Source organism: Athene cunicularia, assembly GCF_003259725.1.
Source record: "Athene cunicularia isolate RWA chromosome 3 unlocalized genomic scaffold, athCun1 chr3_part1, whole genome shotgun sequence".
Classification (NCBI taxonomy): domain Eukaryota; kingdom Metazoa; phylum Chordata; class Aves; order Strigiformes; family Strigidae; genus Athene; species Athene cunicularia.
In genome coordinates, this window is record NW_020799097.1 from 106,458,989 (window position 1) to 106,478,364 (window position 19,376).

Here is a 19,376-nt window from a genome sequence, read left to right on the forward strand (position 1 = left end):
GTGCTCTTTTCCCAAAAATGGTGAGGCAGAAGAGATACAGAATGTCCTTTATCTTTGGGCCTGGATGCTGTCTTCTAGCCACAAATGACTGGAGCTGGAATTGAAACACTGGCTTCCTTCCCTACTGGCTGAGGCACATTACTTCAAACAGTGTAACAACATGCAGCTGTAGCTTCCCTACAATCATCCCTCCTTCAAATTAACAAGAAAAAAAATATTTTGGACTACGGCTTTAGAGTTACATTTGGGTGTTCAAAGACACAACAGCATCAACGGCAAGGTGGTGATAAGGCAAACTGACAGGTGCACTACACAAAAGCTGAACTATGCTCTCCTAACGGTTGAGAGAAGTACGTGACAGAAAACCTTTAATTTAGGCAGACAGGATCCCTCTCTGGAAGCCTTTAAATACAATTACAAATTCTCACTGAATCTATGGGAATTTTAAACATGTGCTCTAAAATGCACTTACTTCTCTAAAACACAACTATCTTCTTTTAATCACAGTATACCCCCCCCTCAGCTATCTACATTGAGACTAAGCCAAACAAAACTTGTCACCGCCTCTTTTATACAGACTTTTCCCTTTCCTCATCTATCAGTAGCTCCATCACACCTCATTTTAACTCAGACAAATTCTGCTCATCTCTTCCAAAACAGTTGTTTTCAAGAACGGTATGAACTACATATTCAGAGAAACTGGCCACCCTAACTGAAACTGTCTAAGACGTCAATGATGAAGGAGATTAAAGTTTGCAATGGTGACAAACTAGAGGGCATGAATATACAAATGACAACACTCTACGACCTTTCCAATGCTCAGATAAGATATAGTCAGGTGGTTCCTGAAAACAGCCCATCTTATTTATTCTGCTGCAAGACTTGTGAAGTCTCAGAAAATTTGTTAAATGCACTCTTTATAGAGGATCCTAAATACAATACCTTTCAAAGTACCCTTCAAAGAGCCAGTGATGTTACCACCTTTATCACAAAGGAAATTGGGACATAAAACATTAAGGAAAAAAGTGGTCACCCAATATTAACCAATAACTTCAGAAATCCAGACAAAAGTTTTGTAGACCACATAGCATTACAAAGAGCTTTATAGTTTAAAGCAGAGCTCCAACATTTAAGTGACAGCTGAGACTTCTCAGTATCTCTTCACATCAAACCACAGGAAGTCAACTAACTGATCCATATGGTGATGAACGCAGAATTAGTGGCTACATACAAAATATGTGGTTAGTATCTAGTATTCTCTAGCAGTCAACAAAAGAATCACATTTTCCATAGCATCATTCAATTACCGCATTAAAAAAAAAAATTCCTTTTCTGCAAACCACAACTTCATTCACTACATTGACAGCTAACTTTGACAGCTTACTCCCCATTAACATCTGAATGCATTTCCAGAGCCCTACTGTCCTATGGACCAATAAGCAAAACTGGGGGGGAAGGAGGGCAAGAAAATGCCACAATCATACAGGTACAGACAAAGACAGAGCACACACAGATAGACTGCTAAATCTGTCAGTTTGTGTTTATATGATTTTAATTATTATTTCTTTCAGTATTTCTATCATAGATATATACTAGTAACAAAACCAATTTTCAGAAATTTTTTCTGTATTCTTAAATCATTTAATAATCAAATAACATCAAAATTTTCAGGCAAAATCTACTTACTTAACATTCAGGATACATCTACCCAAAAAAATCACCTTTAAGTTGCTCCTAAACCCAATTTCTACCAGACCTCTGAAGTGGCCGCTCCCAGGCCTGACATCTGACAAAGCCCCTGGAAGATGCATCCAATGTCCCTCATCCTCCCCCTCTTCTCTGCAGCGTGCTTAAGCCTCACCACATGTCAGGGGACCTGCAGAGACCAGCTCCCTATTGCTCCTTCTTTCTGAATTCTGATGCTCCATATTCCACACTCAAGTGCCCGCAAGTGAAGAAAAGTATAGAAAGCAACATTAACCTGCAAAGCAGTTCCCAGAAAGACTCCCCTTATTGCAATTCGGAATGCCTCTTACCTTCCCATTTGAGAATAAAGTACAATATAGACTATTTTGGTTAAAGCTATAAACAATACTCCCATTTCCTTTCTTTCAGACTAGAAGTAATTCCCTGACTTTTAATGCAAAACCAGAATTAGCTCAAGTTTTTAGGCAGCCAAAAATAGTTCACAGATGCGGAAAGAACACCAGGTAAATTTCTTCATAACACCAACACTGTCACATGCCTTACTCCATTCTTACACCATTAGGATCTGATGTTGTATTTCTGGGAAAGAGATAAATGAAAATCCAAACACTTAACAGGTACAGTTACACAATAGACTTCCTTTCACTTCTTAAGCTAGCCTTGCTGCTACTGTAGACACATTTCACCCTGCAATCACTTCACTGCCCTCAGGTGTGCAGATGTCCAACTGTGGAGCTGAGCTGTAAATCTTTATGACTGAAACAGCAACTAAGAGGCCAGGCAAAAAATGCTAACATCTAGTGAGTGTGGAAGGATTCTACTTCTACAAGTGCTTTCAAAATATCAGTTGATATCAAACAAAAAAACCATAACACAGTCATGAATTAGGCCTTGCATTTACAAATGACAGGAAGGACTGACTCCTCTTATCGGAGACTGCCTGGAATCCTGAACATTTGCCAGGCAGTGGGCACACTCTCACATACAAAGCTAACTCCTCCAGTTCAGGGGAAAGAGTACCCCAGGCCAAAAGGCTCAAAGACAGTCCTTGCATACCGTTCAAGTCATATTTAGCGCACGCTTGGAATGATTCTGAGAACTCAGTAAGCAAGATTTGGTCCTACCTGTCCTGCCACCAGTTTGAAACCACTCAAAAGCAAGGTACATATATTGGAGGAACAGAGGCTTTGGCTTTGCATTTAGTTCATATCAAAACACTAAGGTTTAAGAATGAGTCATAATGCTCAGCAAACATGGGAAGGTGGTTCCGAACCACCCTTTATTTATTCTGCACTTGTGCAGAAGCTAAGCAGAGGGCAGTGCCCTGAACATGACCAGAAGGCCAGTGCTCTGCAATACCACTGAACACGGTGACGGATCAAATTCTCTTTTCATGGTAAGATTTCCTTCCTGAGCTATCAGGCTTGAAAGGAGGAAAGAAAAATTATCACATTGACTTTTCTTCTGTTTATCTTTCTCTTAACGCCATGGTCAACATAAAAAAAAGAAAAATATTAATGGATTACTTCAGGTATTCAAGTTTAGAATCCTAACTCCTCTCAGCTAATAAGCCCCAAAGTGATGCACAGTATGCAATTAATGATATCACAGGAGAGAAACATGCTGCTTCTTTTCTAGTGCAATCATCTGCAGTAACATTTTTGAGGAATTAAAGGAACCCACAGGAAAAATGCTTCGTCTAGAAAAATACCTTAAAACAAATATTATTTTGAGTGTGCTAACAAAGCCTAGGAGATTCTTGAACATGTCAATTCAGTCTCAGCTACTAGTTAAAGGCACAAGAAACAAGAGGGAAAAAGTATTCAAAGGGATGTGTAAAGGTGTTACTCTCCATTTAATCCTCAACTCACCTACTACAGTACTGAGCTCACAAAATGGACAGGACTTGCTATAATAATATTACATAACAGAAAGCTTCCTCTGTTACATGGAACTGAGAAGAGAATGGGGAATGGACCCAAGAACCTCCAGGAGAACATTAAGTTCTTCTGTGCAAGTTGGGATTTAGCTCAAGAAATCAGTGAGTAACTGGCTCTATACCCTTCCTTAATATAGCTCATAGAAACAGACACATTCATCAGCAGAAAATACAAAGAATAAAAACATTCAGCAGGAGATGGTATAACTGCATTATTTACAAGCAGGAAAACCACAAATGAGCTACTGAAGCTCTCCAACACAAATACTGATGTAGGATCTGGTTTTGCACTAGCTTGCACTTCATTCAGATATTACTGTTCCATACCCCAAAAAAAAGAAAAAAAAAATTTAAAACCCACTACTGTTCTGACTGCCTTTTATTTTACACAAGTGTAAATGACTATCCGTTACTTCAGATGTCATGCGGTCAGGCTGAAGTCTTATATTTTGTTAATGGGGTTTTTTTTTCTAAGAAAGCTCACTGTAAACAAAAAACTCATTAAAAGTTACTCTATCCATCTGCTAATAAAGCCAAGATCGGATTAAAACCCCAAATTCCACTCTCCGCAGACTAGCAAGAAATATTCATTTCAGTAAACCTATCACCTCAGAGCACCAATTCATTTGTGACCTTCCACATCTGACTGTAAAAGAAAGGAGGCAAGTTTCTGAAGTCCTAGTGTATCAAATAAAGAATGAGAACCCTAAATCACTGCCATTTTATAAATATTATATATGTTACAGCAGAGCAGAGGACTAATCTTCCTTCCCCACATTCAGAAAGTACACATAAGGGCTGGCTATGGCAGTAGACCCTGGAAGGAAAATTCCAACCCCTACCATACTTTCACTGACGAACTTGGAGAAACTCAATGCCTGTTCCAATTGCTCTATTCCATGATACCATAAATAGCTACCTTGGGACACTTCAAGAACTTTTGCCATTTAATTCTGGCAGAGCAAAAGATAAATTACAGCAAGTTGTATAAAATGTTTCTGCACCAACAAAACATGAAGTAAATGCAAATTATAATGACACAGTGAAACCACTCAGAAATATCCTTATTAAACAAACTCCCCCATAAAAAATAACAACTTCCAATGTAAAGCATTATGTATTACATACGGGAGATAGCTGCTATCTGTGAAGTAGTATTTCATTAATCGATCTTGAATGGTTCTTTTGCAGTACTATTTAAAAAAAGAAAAATTCAGCATTTCTCTTCTGGCATGTCATGACTAGGTTGCTGTAAAAATTGACTGACTGACCAACCAACCTCAGGGCACCCTACAGAATGTGTTCAAAATTCCTTATGCACAAAACACTGAAACAAAAATTAACTAAAAACGTAGAGCATCTATTCTTAATGGAAAGTTGAGTTTTATTCAGCACAGTTGCTTCAAAAATCAGCAGGGCAGTTCACAGTGCAGTGGGAACAGGCAGGAAGCAGATACTCAGGAGGACCAGGTAGAAAAAAAAGGAGAGGTGGAAGGGTAGGGAGGGGGAATTTCCTGATCCACTGTAACTGTAACTGATCCACTGGAAGTAACTGTACTGTGAAATTACCTACCTATACTGTCTGTTTTACTTGAACTGATGACTAAATACAAGGTTATAAGAGGACTTGCCTCAACCTTCACTTAAAACTTTTCAGAGCAATACCTGTGCACATACAGCTTTTCAGGAGATAATTTCCAGCATTAGCTGGAGATTATAATCAGGTTTCTGGTTATCTCTCTTGTCATCACATTTGACTTCCTGAAAACATACAAAGTTTTATGGGAAAAGTTTTATAGTATAGCAATGTTATATACAAATTCCCTTTCTCCTCTCTGAACTGAATTCTGCAGCCTAATGGTTACTTACTCCAACACCACCAACAGTCATCTTCAAAGTCCACTCAAGCTAAGCAAACCCCACATGCAGCAGGAATCAGTGGCAGAGCTGTATCACACTTACTATTTATGAAACAAGATTTAAATGTATGTATTTCATTTGATACAAGATGTTTAGACACTTTGGGGCAATTTTTCTGAAATACCAGTGGCATGCATGTACTTCATGAGTCTGCAGGAAAAATTCTGAAAAGGTGAGGTACAAACTGCTGTATGAGTTAAAAGCAGCTTAATTTTTATGCAGGTCCAAGTTCAACAAACATAAACAGTTGCTCAAAACACAATCCTGGCAACCATCCACCTGATCACTGCAGAAAAGAGCACTTCCCTTCTAAGAAATAAAACAATTGCCACTGTTACAAATTGTACAACACTGAAGTTACAGGACAGGGAGGAAAGAGGACATCACAGCAACAAGATCACAGAAATAAGATTCCAATCTTTCTTGAGTAACAACCCAAGAAAGAGAGTGCCCAAACAGTATGCTGAAAATTTAAGCAAATAAATAAAGCACTTAAACACAGAAGTTACAAGCTACCCACACCTTCAGGAATTTCCACAAAAAACATTTCAAAAACTGGAAATAAAAAATTGGAAGGAACGTACACATAAACCTGGACCCTAGAAACTGCTTTTCCACTGAATTTTTGAATGGCCTTGAACAAATCAGAGCTCTGACTCAATTTCTTTGCAGAGATATTTAAGATGCTAACAACCACTCCCTTTTCTCAAACAGATTTTCAAGGCAATATATGCAAGTGCCCAGTATCATTGTAAATTACTTTCTCACCAGGAATCATACTACTGAAAAAGGACATTTACAACCCTCCTAACTTGGAAACAAATACACATTTTTAAAGTATCCTTTAAAAAAATTAAAGCAAAATAAAGAAAATACTCTCTCTGGACATCTAGAAAAAGCTACAGTACTTGAAATCTAGTTTTAAATTCTTAACCAGTTAATGCCTTCACATAAGTGGCTTGGCTTTCTTTAAAAGCTCAGCAGCAAATATGAACTGCTTTAATACGGCACGGCTATCAATGAATTAACATCACGCGTATCTCCATTAAATGGGAGAAGAATTTGGCTTACAAATGCTTTCTTCTTCCTACCAGACACACATGACAGTTTTGGCTCATAGCTGTTAAGTCAATGCCTACCACCTAAAGTCTGTATAGGTTTATTGTATCAAAAAAAAAAAAAAGTGTTTTCCTATACATAGAATCTATGTATACACACAGAGTCTTCTAAATACAGTATTTGAATTTCTATTTAAGAATTTTATACATACTCATCTTGAAAGATTGACAGTCCTCCTTCCTAAATATCCACTGATGAATCCATCTCCATTCAGATGTCTAAACTTTCTGAAGTCTTGGCACACCACCTATGGCTGGGAAATGTGCCTTTGACTGGAGAGCCTGTTTTTCTGTAAGAGAACAAGCAGCTGGGAAAAACAGCACCTAAGTGCTCAAGTACCAGGTACAGAGGAGTATGATATAAGATGGATACTAAGGCAGAGAGAAAGAAGAGAACATGAGTTTATTCATCAAGTCCTAGGCTGAAACTGAGAGGCTCAAAATGTTGGCAAGTAGCACACTTACAGACTTCAAATACTTATCTTATTCAAATACTCTAAGTGAGAAAGGACATCAGGTGTTACACAATGCAGCAGAGCTACACCACTTTTATAAACACACACACAAAGGACCCCAAACCCCTGTGATAGGTGTTTATGCTTAACTCGAACGTGCAGTTTGACATGCTTGACCTGGCTCCTCTTTAAGTTGATTAAAATTCTGCCACAAGCTTTTGGGGGATGGTGGTGGGGGTGCTATTGAAAACAACAATCAGCATACCACGAAGAAATCCTTGTAGCTTTGCCAAAATTACTTCACTTACCATCTTCCAACTCCTGCAAGTTTCCTCTGCTGTTTCCCATAGGAAATGGTTTTGTACTTCAGATGCTGGAACGGTGCTAAGAATGACCTTCACGCCCTGTCGCTGTATAAGTGTATGATTTCACATGCTGGAGGGGAGGCAGGCAGGGAGGGATACAGAAAGAACTGGAGAAGGTGTGCCCAAGAGAAACTGAAAATCTACAGTAAAACCAAAACCAAATGGCAGTCTTTAGCAAAAATGCCATGAAAATCTGTCACTAAGTTTTGTTTATTGCTTTAGAAATCAGTGGGATCAGTAAGATCAAAACTACTTTATTTTACTGAAGAAAATACTTGCCCCAAACAAGTGATCCCACCAGATCTGGCAGCGACTTATTAGAGAAAATGGTTTCCTTATACTGAAAAGAAAAAAAAAAAAAAAAAAAAAAAAAAGTAGTAAACAAAAAATAAAAGGAAATCACCAAAAGGTGGAATCTCTCTCTGAAGTGAAAGACGCAAGGCAAGAAACCGTTGTTCTTTTAGAGACAGAATAACATTTGCTGAACTGCTAGGTCTTAAAACGTAAAATTCAATTTTGCTGAACATAAGCAGTCATCACTGAGAATTGCCATTAACATGCTACTTCTTAATTAAAGATGGATGGGGGAAAAAAAAAAAAAAAAGCACACAGGTTCATATGGAACAAAATTAGACAAGTTTTGAATAATCATATGACAGTTTGATGTTACTGAAAGGTTTTAGTGCCACAGATTCATCACATATTAGAACTAAATGTATTGAGGCTTCAGCAGCAGTTAATGCACAGTGACATATATAGCTTTTGGGCTGTTTAAGAAGCTTTTGTAATCATAACTGTGATCATATACATGGTTAAATACATTTACTGACAACATAAACTACACGATCAAGATAAAGAAAAACAACTTTCGAGACTGGATTGTCCCCTTATGAAGAAAACTTAGCGGTGAAATTAAAGCAAATTTTTAAGTACTAATGTCAAGAATTCCTTGGAAGAGATTCCCTTCTATTAGTAGTGCCAAGGATCACAAAGCAAATGTAATATTGTCAGTAACTAATACTGATTAATTTCATTAAATAATCTTACTTTTGGAGAAAAGGAATGTAAAAATTCAACAGTGTAGCTAAACAGCAAATCAGCAACTGCTTGCCCCCACTGCACCCCTTCTTTCCCCTCTCAGACAGTTAAAGCACTAGCTACTGCCAGTAAGATCAGATGACATCTCGACTAAATCACCCAGGAAAAGACTTTTCAGGTGTTACACATGAGCTCAGGCAGCATATACTCAACAGCATATTTGTACAGACACTCACTGAAGTATCTAAGAAACTATGTCATTAGAAGCAACTGCTTCCCAGATGATCTTCTCTCAAATCCAAGTGTTACTTGAGGATCAAGTTAACCAAGAAATACCAAGTTAACAAAATAACACACCCCAGCTGCAGCAATATACATATCTTGGTACATATCTTGGTACATATCTTGGTAACCTTAACTCTACTGAGTGGAGTTTGCTTTTTGAGAGCCTGGATTATTATCATCAGTGGAGACAGTAAGTCATTCCTTTCAGAAAAACAGGTAAGACACAAGAGTATAAAGAAAACAAAAATGTCAGCCTAACAAATACTTAGATCCAGAAAAAACAATTTGCCCCAATTTATTTCGAGAGTTAAATTATTACTTTTGCAAAGATACAAAGTTTAGAAATATATCTTTCACTAGCTAAAGGCGGTTGCTACCTAGGAAAATAAAAATAGTCAATATTGGGGGTGGAGGGACACAACAAAATAAAGCATCTCAGGACAGAAACAGCACAGCTAAATTATAATGATTTTCTCTGCAAATTTCTATTTGCGTAGGAAGCTGCTTCTATAATTTCCCTCCAACATATTAGATCACAGCAAAAACAAGTCTCTTTTGTGTCAGTCCCTACCAAAATTATAAAAGGATCCTTTTAAATTATCACAAAATAGAACAACGTCAAGTGTTTTCTAAAAGTTGGGGGAAATAGAACAAAACCATTCCAAGTGTGTTAATATAAGAATTCTTGTCTTTCAGTTACAAAACATACAAGGAAAACTGTTTAAAGACACTGAGTGATACTATGCCAAATACCACAAAACACAAACACACCAACACTTTCTTTCTCCAAGAAATTGCCATCATCAAAATCAGACAGCTATTTTGTAGACACCTATTCATGATTAGAAGTTTTCTCATTGCAAGAAGAAAAATTTTGGTAACTCTTACGGAAACAAAAAGGCTCACAATTTCTACACCACATATCTATCAGAAAAAGCTGGTAACGTCAAAATTTGATTCAAAGTTGTAGCTTCTTTGTATGTTAGAGGGAATCTGAGAGGCAGCCTCCAAACACAGAGCACAGGAGCTACAGTAGGTGAAGCCACTGAAGTCTGGGTTGTCACAGTCCTAGCCCCCTTCTTTTGTACAAACACCAGTACAATCGTTTCACAGAACCAGATCAACAGACTTTAATATGTTTTTGCAGGGTTAGTTTTCAACTGCAATCTGTCCCTCTGCCCACACAAGCACCAACAAAACAGAGATCAGTGGACTCGGCCAGCCTTAAGACACCATCAAGTCAGCTCACACCCAAGATAAAACCAGACGAGTTACAGTTAAAATACTAACTCCTATTTCCTCCTCCTTCTCTTGTTACTATGTGTCCTACAAAACATCCAGACAACACAGTGCTTTATTTACAAAAGGCAGCGTGATAAAGGTGAAAGATGTTCGATGAGCAACAGCAGGAAATACCTTGGGACTATGGTCTCCCCACAGCACAAATGACATTTTCTTAAAACACTTCACAGTCATGTAACAAAAGTTGTTGCTACCCTTCCTACAACTTCTTTATTTTAGTTTTAGGTATTAAAATGGTAAAAGCTATACTCTCACTCAAGTCTCTTCATATTTAGACTACAGGAGTAAAACAGATCACAACTCCTTACAGCCAGAACAAACAGCCCAAGGCCCCAGCTCTACAAGAGCTTACAAATAGAAATGATTCATGTTAGTAAATCGATTGATACCTACTGGATCTAATAAGAAATATACAGGGTGTTTACAGAAAACACTGTGTAGATGCACCTGTAGGTAAACAAAGCCTGTGTGTATGGCTCACACAGGTGACAACTTTTTGTTACCATTCTCCACACACAATTTCTATATTATGAGCCTGACCACCAAAATCATGAAAGCTTGACGATGACTGGGGAGAAACAAAGGAAAAAAGCAATCCAAATGCAGAAACCAAGATTTCAGCCACAGGAGCATCCCACTGACAGGTACCTACATTAAAGGTACCTACATTAAAGCTTTGCTTTAGAAAAACATTACTCATGAAACACACACAGAAAGTAAAGGAGGAAGAACTCAGAAATGGAGACCTGTGGGCACTTCACCACAGGTGAGGTCATGTTACAAGTAGCACAGTCACACAAGCCTAAAATAAGGTAGGATTTTAAGATGAAAAGGATGAAACGGGGACAACAGTGGGAGGGAATACAAAAAAAAAAAAAAAAAAAAAAAAAAAAAAAAAAAAAAAAAAAAAAAAAAGGAAAGAAAATCACTTTACACAGAAAAACTGCTCAGATATCCTCCACTCTGGAGGACAACATATTTCCATGCTCCTGAGATAAGACAACAGAGTCCTCCTCTAAGTCCAGACTTCTGAGACTGAAGAGAAGCCGAACAAAAGATCAATAAAGTGTTGCTGGCCTAATTCCACAGCGTTTGAAGGAAATGTAGCTACTGTTATTAACATCTATGCATGCTTTTCCCCTCCCCTTTGAATGCCACTCTAAACTCACCTAGTCTTTCTACAAAAAAAATTACCCTATAGTTTTACTAAATTATTGAACAAAATACATTTTAAAGTTTGGCTTTTTTTCCTCAAAATGGCCTGTAAGATACTGCAGTTCATAACATCTACAAGCTCCAGATCAAAAACTTTTCCAAAAGATGCAGAGAGAAGGTGCACTAAGAAGCTGAACCCTAAGAATAAAAGAAACCTATCATATTGTGTAACAAAAATAATTTAAATCAAACTAGAAGTCCGGATACGGTTAAGGAAGAATTATGAAACACTAAGTCTTGGGAGTCTGGATACACCTCATGCGGATTTTATCCATGGTGACTGATAGTAAACCTAATTAGGCTGTATTACTAGAAATAAAGCAAACTGACTCATTCGAAGAGAAGATTTTTTCAGGTATTATCAAGCCTAATGTCATGTTTAAACTACTTGAAATAAAAATCTTGTAGCTAACAAAAGATTGCACATGACTGACCTAAATCACTTGCATTTTTTAAAGATTTTAGTCCACATTAGTAGCATTCCCAAGCTTAATGAGGATTTTAGAAAAATAATGTGGTGAGGTAAGTTAGATCAGAGTAGAACAAAATATTCTAGTTGTTCCGCCAGAAAAAGAAAATCAAATTAAGCAAGTACAAATGCTTATGGAAGGAATGCCTGCTTTGCCAAAAGGTAAAACTTAAAACAGTCTAGGAGCTGGCCTTTTCTTTTAATTCTGTCTCAGCTATCCACTGTACCTTTTCTAGTCAGGTTTAACAGCTTGGCAATAGGATTGATCTAATTGCTTCTGGAAGTTCTCTGTGCAAATGGAGATGATAAATTTTTTACAGTATGAGAGTAGTTAGGAATGCTATGTATGGGTTAATATTTTGCAAAGACACGTCCAGGATAATTTATAGCGTCCACTTTCAAAAAATAATACGGGAAAAATAATTACCAGGATAGTAGCCTGAATCTACTTTGTATCTGGAAATACTGTACTTGCAATTTATCCACAATAAAATTTCAAATCAACACTGGTACTTAACTATACAGCCACAGGTATGAATCAGAAGTGAAATTACTTTTATTTGCTGCTGCTATTCAGAAGCATTGATGCATGGGCATAAGATACAGCTTCAAAAAGAAAGGTAATTCCTCTCCATCTTTGTAAAAAAAATTAAAATATATATAAAAACAAAGTATGAAACTATGTTGGGCCAAATAAGCTCATTGTTCTTATAGCACAATATCCTTCTTTCAGTCAACTGCGAACTAATAAAAGGCTACGGGTTGTAAAAACGTACAAAAGAGTGTAAAAGGGCCAAAAGACAAGGAAGGAGTTTAACCAGGTACACACATACTCAGCATCATGTGCTACACAGAGGTTAAGAATACAAACACACCTTTGGCAGTATATTTTACAGTTATGATCGCCCCCCAAATACACATTTGGATTAACCCTTTAATGTGGTATGTCTTAGTAACAGGGAATTTATTGTGTTGTCATGAGGTTTATAATGCCCACTGAGCAGACTAACTCATATAATTGTATTTCTCCATTTGTCTCCATTAGACCAAAGTATGCTAGGAATTTCTGTACAGAATAAAGGCATTCCTAAAATTCCTGAAAATGAAGTATTAGTTAGCTTTCTATTTAAGCAAGCTGTACTCCTTTGCAATAAAAAGGACATCACTGACAGAAGTCAGTCAATCTAAATACACAAGCCACAGAGTCTGTCAGGCAGCCTCTGAATACCTCCAAACTTCCCCAGCCCAAAAGAACAAAACCAACCAAAACAAACGTCCTTAAAACCCCACTTAATTTTAAGTAAAAATAAGTTTTAAAAGCTTGGTATATGGTATACGTGTTAAGAAACAAATGTGTTACAATGGGTTAATGCCTCACTCTACTGGAAATTGGCTTTAACCCTCATGCAAAACAAGTAGAATTAACTGGATGATCTCACAGCTCATTTGATCACATCAGAACTGTTGATAAACTTACAGTAATTAGTTTCCTCTGTTCATGATGAGAATCGAAACTGAAATAAATGTGGGAGGGGTCACAATTCAAAAGGTATAGATAGAGGCTAAACACAGAGCTACCTAACAATAAGGTCCGCACAGTCAACCATTCTCCTACGTATTTTCCTGCAATTTTTTTCTTTGTTTTTCAAGTCAGTTGGTATAAAACTGCATCTCTGCAAAAGCTGCTTACACAACATTCTGAAACGTGAGATTTGAAGGTCGTTTCTATTTGACAGCATTGAAAAACCTCCTTCTTTCACCCTAATCAATAAAAAGCATTTGTTAGCTGTAGCTATGTAACAGAAACACCAGTTTACATAAAATAAGCAGTAAAGCGTTATCGTAAACAATGACAGAAATGTGTGCCTCTAGAATGCCACAATGACTTCTACATAGATTGGATCCCCACACCTCCACATACTTCAGCTGCAGGCAATGAAATAACTCACAATCAGATATATGCTTAAGCCCATTAAGTTGCTGTGACAAGAAGGATGCTCATCCTTCCCCAAAAAGAATTTAATAACTGTTTTCCCTTATGTCAATCAGACCAAGAGGTATTTCTAGTTTTATTACTACAATAAGGGAAAAAAAAATATTCCTAAAATGTAAATATTTTTGAAAAATGTATTTCTAATAGGTTAGATAGTACTAAGCACCAAAGTCTACTTTAATAAAAAATAAGGAACACTTAAAAGCTGAAGTCTTTTACTGCTGTCTCTATGAAGAACAGGACCTAAAAGAAGGATTATTTTTTAACAGTTTGTTCTAAAAGCAAAATAGAAGCAACTCATAGCTGCAAAAGCCTGTGACTTGTGTCATGACCTACAAACAAATGAACAACACAGAAGAGGTGCAGGAGTCTAGAGTCAAGATTTTGTTTTCTTTTGTTACTAATATTTAAAACCAAACCTAGCTTCAAAACGTTATACTATTTTTGCTTAAGAAAAAATGCGAGAGGAAAGAGAAAGAAAACTCTGACAACCTCTCCACATCTCTGTCTTGAAAAAATGGGTTCATGGTGATAGAACCATTTTTAACATCCAGAAGACACGCTGCACATCTGAATGACAGAAGTACGAGACCAACGATGACAGTCTAATCTATGACCATAACCGCACTACATAAACACCACAACATTTCAGTTCTACCAGAGGTGAAATCAGAACAATTTAATCCTTCCAAACCCTCCTTTGGTAGAAAAAAATCCAACATAAAAACCACTAAAGCACAGTTTACACTTTTCCTACAAGAAAACAATCAAGTCACTGACCTCCCCCCACTATTGGTAGTGCTCTCCATCTTCCCTCTCTTATACCTCCACACATTTTGAAGTTTATTCTTGTTTTCTTTCAACGCATCCTAAATAACATCGTTCTAGTTTCTTTTAAAAAACAATTCAAATTGGAGCCATTGTAAAGGAAGTTTTCCCAGAACTAAGACATCTCCAGAAGTTTCTTTCTAACACTATATTTTGATTTCAGGTTGAGCTTAACAGCCTTTGTTACATCCCTCGCGGTCTTGAGTCATTGTGGCAACTCAAACACATGTAGAAAAGAAAAAGCAAAGTGCTTGGAAGTCTCAATAGCTTTTTCTGGTAAGCTCCAGTTGCTATAATTAGACAGTCCCTTTTCTAAATCACAAATACAGCTATCAATAGAGATAAAAATGAAAACTAGCATCAGATACATAGAACAAGCCAAACCTAAACGTTTGGTTTCCTTCCTGTCATCTCAAAATTTGCCCTGATTTAACCCTCAGAACTCAGATACAATGGTTGTTTCCATGGTTGTCTTTGCATATAAAATATCTATGTAAAATAAACAACAAAATCAAATCATCTTCTTTGCATGTCACAAAATTAATAATGTATAAAAATTGAGAAATTATGCTTTCACTTTATGCCAAAAAAGGTATTTTAGAAGTAATACAGATTCTAAATCACAAAATAATCAATTAACCCGACACTTCAAACCAATCCAATGTAATACCAAGCACCTCAAAATGACTGAAAACCTACAAAAATGTAAAATTCAACTTCACATTCCAGAGACCTCACTTTCTCCACTTGCTGAGTCAAACTTGTAACATCCAAAGATGTACAACCAGTTCAGACTCAACTGTTTCACCCTGCTTCAGTTTTTAATAAATTATAGATCTAAATAACAAGTGCATAAAATAGTCCTAAAAGATCCAAGGACTAGAACATGAAGCTGCTTAGTTCCCCTAAATATAGCAGCAGTCACATGGCCGTTACTAAGACCACATTAGCTTTTCCATGCTAGAATACCTCCTAAACCTTTCCTCAAAAAATTATAGATTGTGCTATGAGTATTCAGTCTTACATAAAATACAGCATGTAACATCTCAGACCTAGAACAGCTTAAATAAAAAATACACATCCATGTACAGCACCCCCAAAAAAACTACCCACAAAACACCCACAAAACCAAACAGCACCCTCAAAACTGCACCACTGAAAAGCACAAAAAAATTATTTGCTGTTGAGCCACGCAGGACTCTGATCACCAAACAGCTATTTATTAGGCTTTTCTTAAAAATAACTATATAAATAAATTTTATTTGCTTCTAGAAATAATTTTTAAAAGCAGTTTAATGATGAACAGTTCTCAGGAGTACTTCGTACTTTGCAATTTGTAAATGCACAAACCTACCAGTTCATACCATTCTAAGACCAGTTACAATAATTTCAGATTGCACTCATCATAGTAATAAAGCAAAATTATGGATGCTTGGCATAAACCCACAAAATGTCTTTCCAAGACAGCAACCAACTGACCACCAGTAGATAGGCACCACGTTTTATGTCACTGATGGGAAAAATAAATTAATACACACTATTTTATACAGTACATTCAAAATTAAGAGTGTTTCATATACAGCAGCTTTCAGAACTCCCTGGTGTACAACTGGTGCTATTTTCCCTAGCGTTCAAGTAGGGAAGCTGGAAAAAAAAAAAAGAGTTGAAAGCACTTCAACATTGAGTCACTGAGGGATGCAGGGGTAGAGCCGACAATTTCTGGCTGCCAGCCTTCTGCTTCTGCCACCATTTGGTACTTCTCTGACTTCAAAACAACATATAACCTCCTCTAATCAACCCTTTGCATTGTTTCCCCTCCTGGGGGGAGATACTTGAGGTCAAGATTATACCAAAGAACTGGGTACCCTCAGTAACTTGACTGCACCAAAGCACTGGAGGGTACACTACCTCTGCAAGAACCTCATTTTGCCAACCCCCTGATCTCAACAGAAATGGCAGAGACTGCTAGTTTCACTGGAAGGGCTGGCTTTCAGAAGAGACAACTCATGTGAGTGTTTGCAGGATAAAGACATCATTCACATAGACACTTTCAACGTCAGACAGTAGAAACTGTTCCTCTTGCATTTCACCTCACAAACACTCTTGCAAATCAGGGTAGAAGTCCAGAGAGCAAAGCTGGGAGCAGACAGAGGACTCCTGCAACTCAGCTCTGAAAATGGGAGGAACTGGTCTTGTCTGAAGCTGAAGAGTCCCACTAAGGCACAGTTGGAGCATGAGAGCGGAAAAGCAGCAGGAAAAATAAGCCAGCAAGAAACCTTACTCCAGCCTTTCCAAAACAGTGTATTATTTCCATCAGCGGCCTGTAAAGTTTATTACAGAAATCTTCAGGTACCGTCAAAGCCTTGTAATGATACATTTCTCCATCAAACAACCGCCACCGAACGCACCAGCACCCAATACGATGGGTCCCAAACACACCATTACAGTGATGATTAACTTTTTTTTATTATTATTTACAGGATATCAGCTGGCTAGATCTGCTGCAGACTACACTAAGTTTCTGCATACAAAACACCCTTGAAGCCACCATATTTTCCCAGTTTTTCACAGCTTCTGTATGCCAGTGACAGTTTTAGAGGGAAGATTCTTCAGAAGTACTTTTAATTACTACTTCCTCCTTAGCTAGAACGCATTAATTATAGCCTGTTCCTCCAGATAATAAGAAAACAAAGGCCAGTGCAATATGAACAGTACAAGAAACTTAATTACTGAGTCAGATGTCCTTTAGATGTCAGTATGACTACAGTGAGGAGCAGGAAAATAAAACACACACATATCAGCCTCAAGTTGTTAGATCAGTTATCAAAACAATGTCTTTCCTCGGTGACTTCATTATGAAGAGCTCAACCAGCTAATTAATCCAGCGCCTGTTACGTGTTTTAAAAATGTGCCTTTTTTTTTAATAAAGGAGGCCTGCTGATGTATTTATTACAAAGCAAATGTGGTAAATGGTTCTGCACATAAATACAGAAGTGCTGCATGACTTTGAAGTTTGAAGGTCAGATACAGTAACCGTTCTCATCAAGGTTCTTATGTCAGACTGCATCTTCTGTTTTGCATCTATGTTTAGGAGGAGGAAGAAAATTAATTAAAAAGAAAAACACAGAGACAACCAGTTCTATGACAACTTAAGAAGAACTGGAATGCTATCGTCTACCTGTCTTCATTTAAAAATCTGCAAAATACCCTACCTCCCCGAAACAAAGAAAACGGAAAGGGTGCTGGGGGGACACACAATTTCATTCTGCTCATTCTGCTTTTCAACTTTGTTATCCTCATCGGGAAAATCAATCTAATAAAGTCAGCAACTATTTTATGTTAAAGAAGAAAATGTAATTTTCTCCCTTTTCACAGTCATTTCAAAACCATATCGTTTAAGAGAGCTGGAGGATTTCCATGTTGATCAACACCTTTTATTTTTAAAGCAGTATAGATCTGACTGCAGATGCAAACCAGAGGATTGTGTACTGACCTTTTTTCCAGGCATCAGAGAACTCAGCCCTCACCCTTCTATATTCCCAGCAACTTTAAGATACAAAACTCAACAGCTGGGCCTGAAGGCAACAAATATGCCTCATGTACCAGAGTGTGATCCATGTCAAAAAAACCTCTCACAAAAAACTCCATATACATTTTATATGCATACCTCAAAGACGAATATCCAATATGGATTTTTTTTAGCACCACCACCATGTTTAAATACAGCAAAAACAGTAAAACTGATAACACTTCCCAGTAAAACACTGAATTATAAACAATCCCCTCTTACACATAAGTAATAGACGTTATACAAAGCAGACAGGAACATGGACGGATGTACACAAAATAAACACATTCAAACTTACCCCACTCTAGATACTCAAGGATGTTCTTCTCTCTTCTCAGAGGAGAATTATTACATTCATCATAAAGGCAGATGAGTATATCCAGCAAGGTTTCCACACTGAAGCATTGCCCATTAGTCTGAGTTGGCCCATCCAAAATAAACTGCTCCAACTGCTTCAAACGCACTTCTCCAGACATGGTTGTTTCAGTTTGCATTGGGGTTTCTTTTTTAATGATTATTATTACTTTGTCAAAAAAAATAACAAAAAATAAAACAAAAAAAAAATCTTTTGAGGGTTTTGTTGTTTAAAAAGAAGTCAACAGTATTTTTAACAAGTGTCAAACTCTGGCAGTGCTTGATTTCCAGCCCACCTCGGTGTTACCGACCTGAAACTAAACCCCTGCGACTTTCAGACACACACATACTGTGTTTATGTGTATGCATAATTTTTAAGAGAAGAAAATAGCTATCCTAAAAATATATATATCTTTTAATATGCTTAATAAGAAGGGGAAAAAAAATACATGGCCACTCCTGATGCTTTAGTAATAATAATTGCACTCAAATTCAACCAAGACTGACTGACACCGATTTCCCCGTGCGTGCACAGGCATACGCACTTAATATATTTAAAAAGGTCTTCTCCTTCATTCAAAATGCAGATCATGCAGCACGATCCTGAGAGGAGCCCCACCGCATCATTACAGCGTAACAGCCCCCTTCGGCTCGCACCAGCCTTTCGCTTCCCACAACGGATGGGAAAGGAAAAAATTACATGTATTTAGATCTTTATAGACACGAAAGGGAGAAGGAACCAGGGCGCACACCGCTGGGGAAGGAGGGAGGGAAGGAGGGAGGGAGGGGGCCGCGCAGCCCCGCCGCCGCCCCCCCGGCC

General features: G+C 37.5%; 1 protein-coding gene across 2 annotated transcripts in view; it reads right to left on the reverse strand.

Moving 5' to 3' along the window:
* CDC42BPA (CDC42 binding protein kinase alpha) overlaps positions 1 to 19,376 on the reverse strand; it is a 194,326-nt gene that overhangs the window by 166,457 nt on the left and 8,493 nt on the right. Inside the window, exon 3 of one of the 2 annotated variants that reach the window (XM_026845705.1) lies at positions 18,501 to 18,726. In XM_026845705.1, the coding sequence (XP_026701506.1) occupies positions 18,501 to 18,696 (196 nt within the window). In that variant the 5' untranslated portion in view covers positions 18,697 to 18,726. Of the gene's footprint in view, positions 1 to 18,500; positions 18,727 to 19,376 lie in introns of those variants that run through there. The other variant, XM_026845704.1, reaches the window with a different exon arrangement.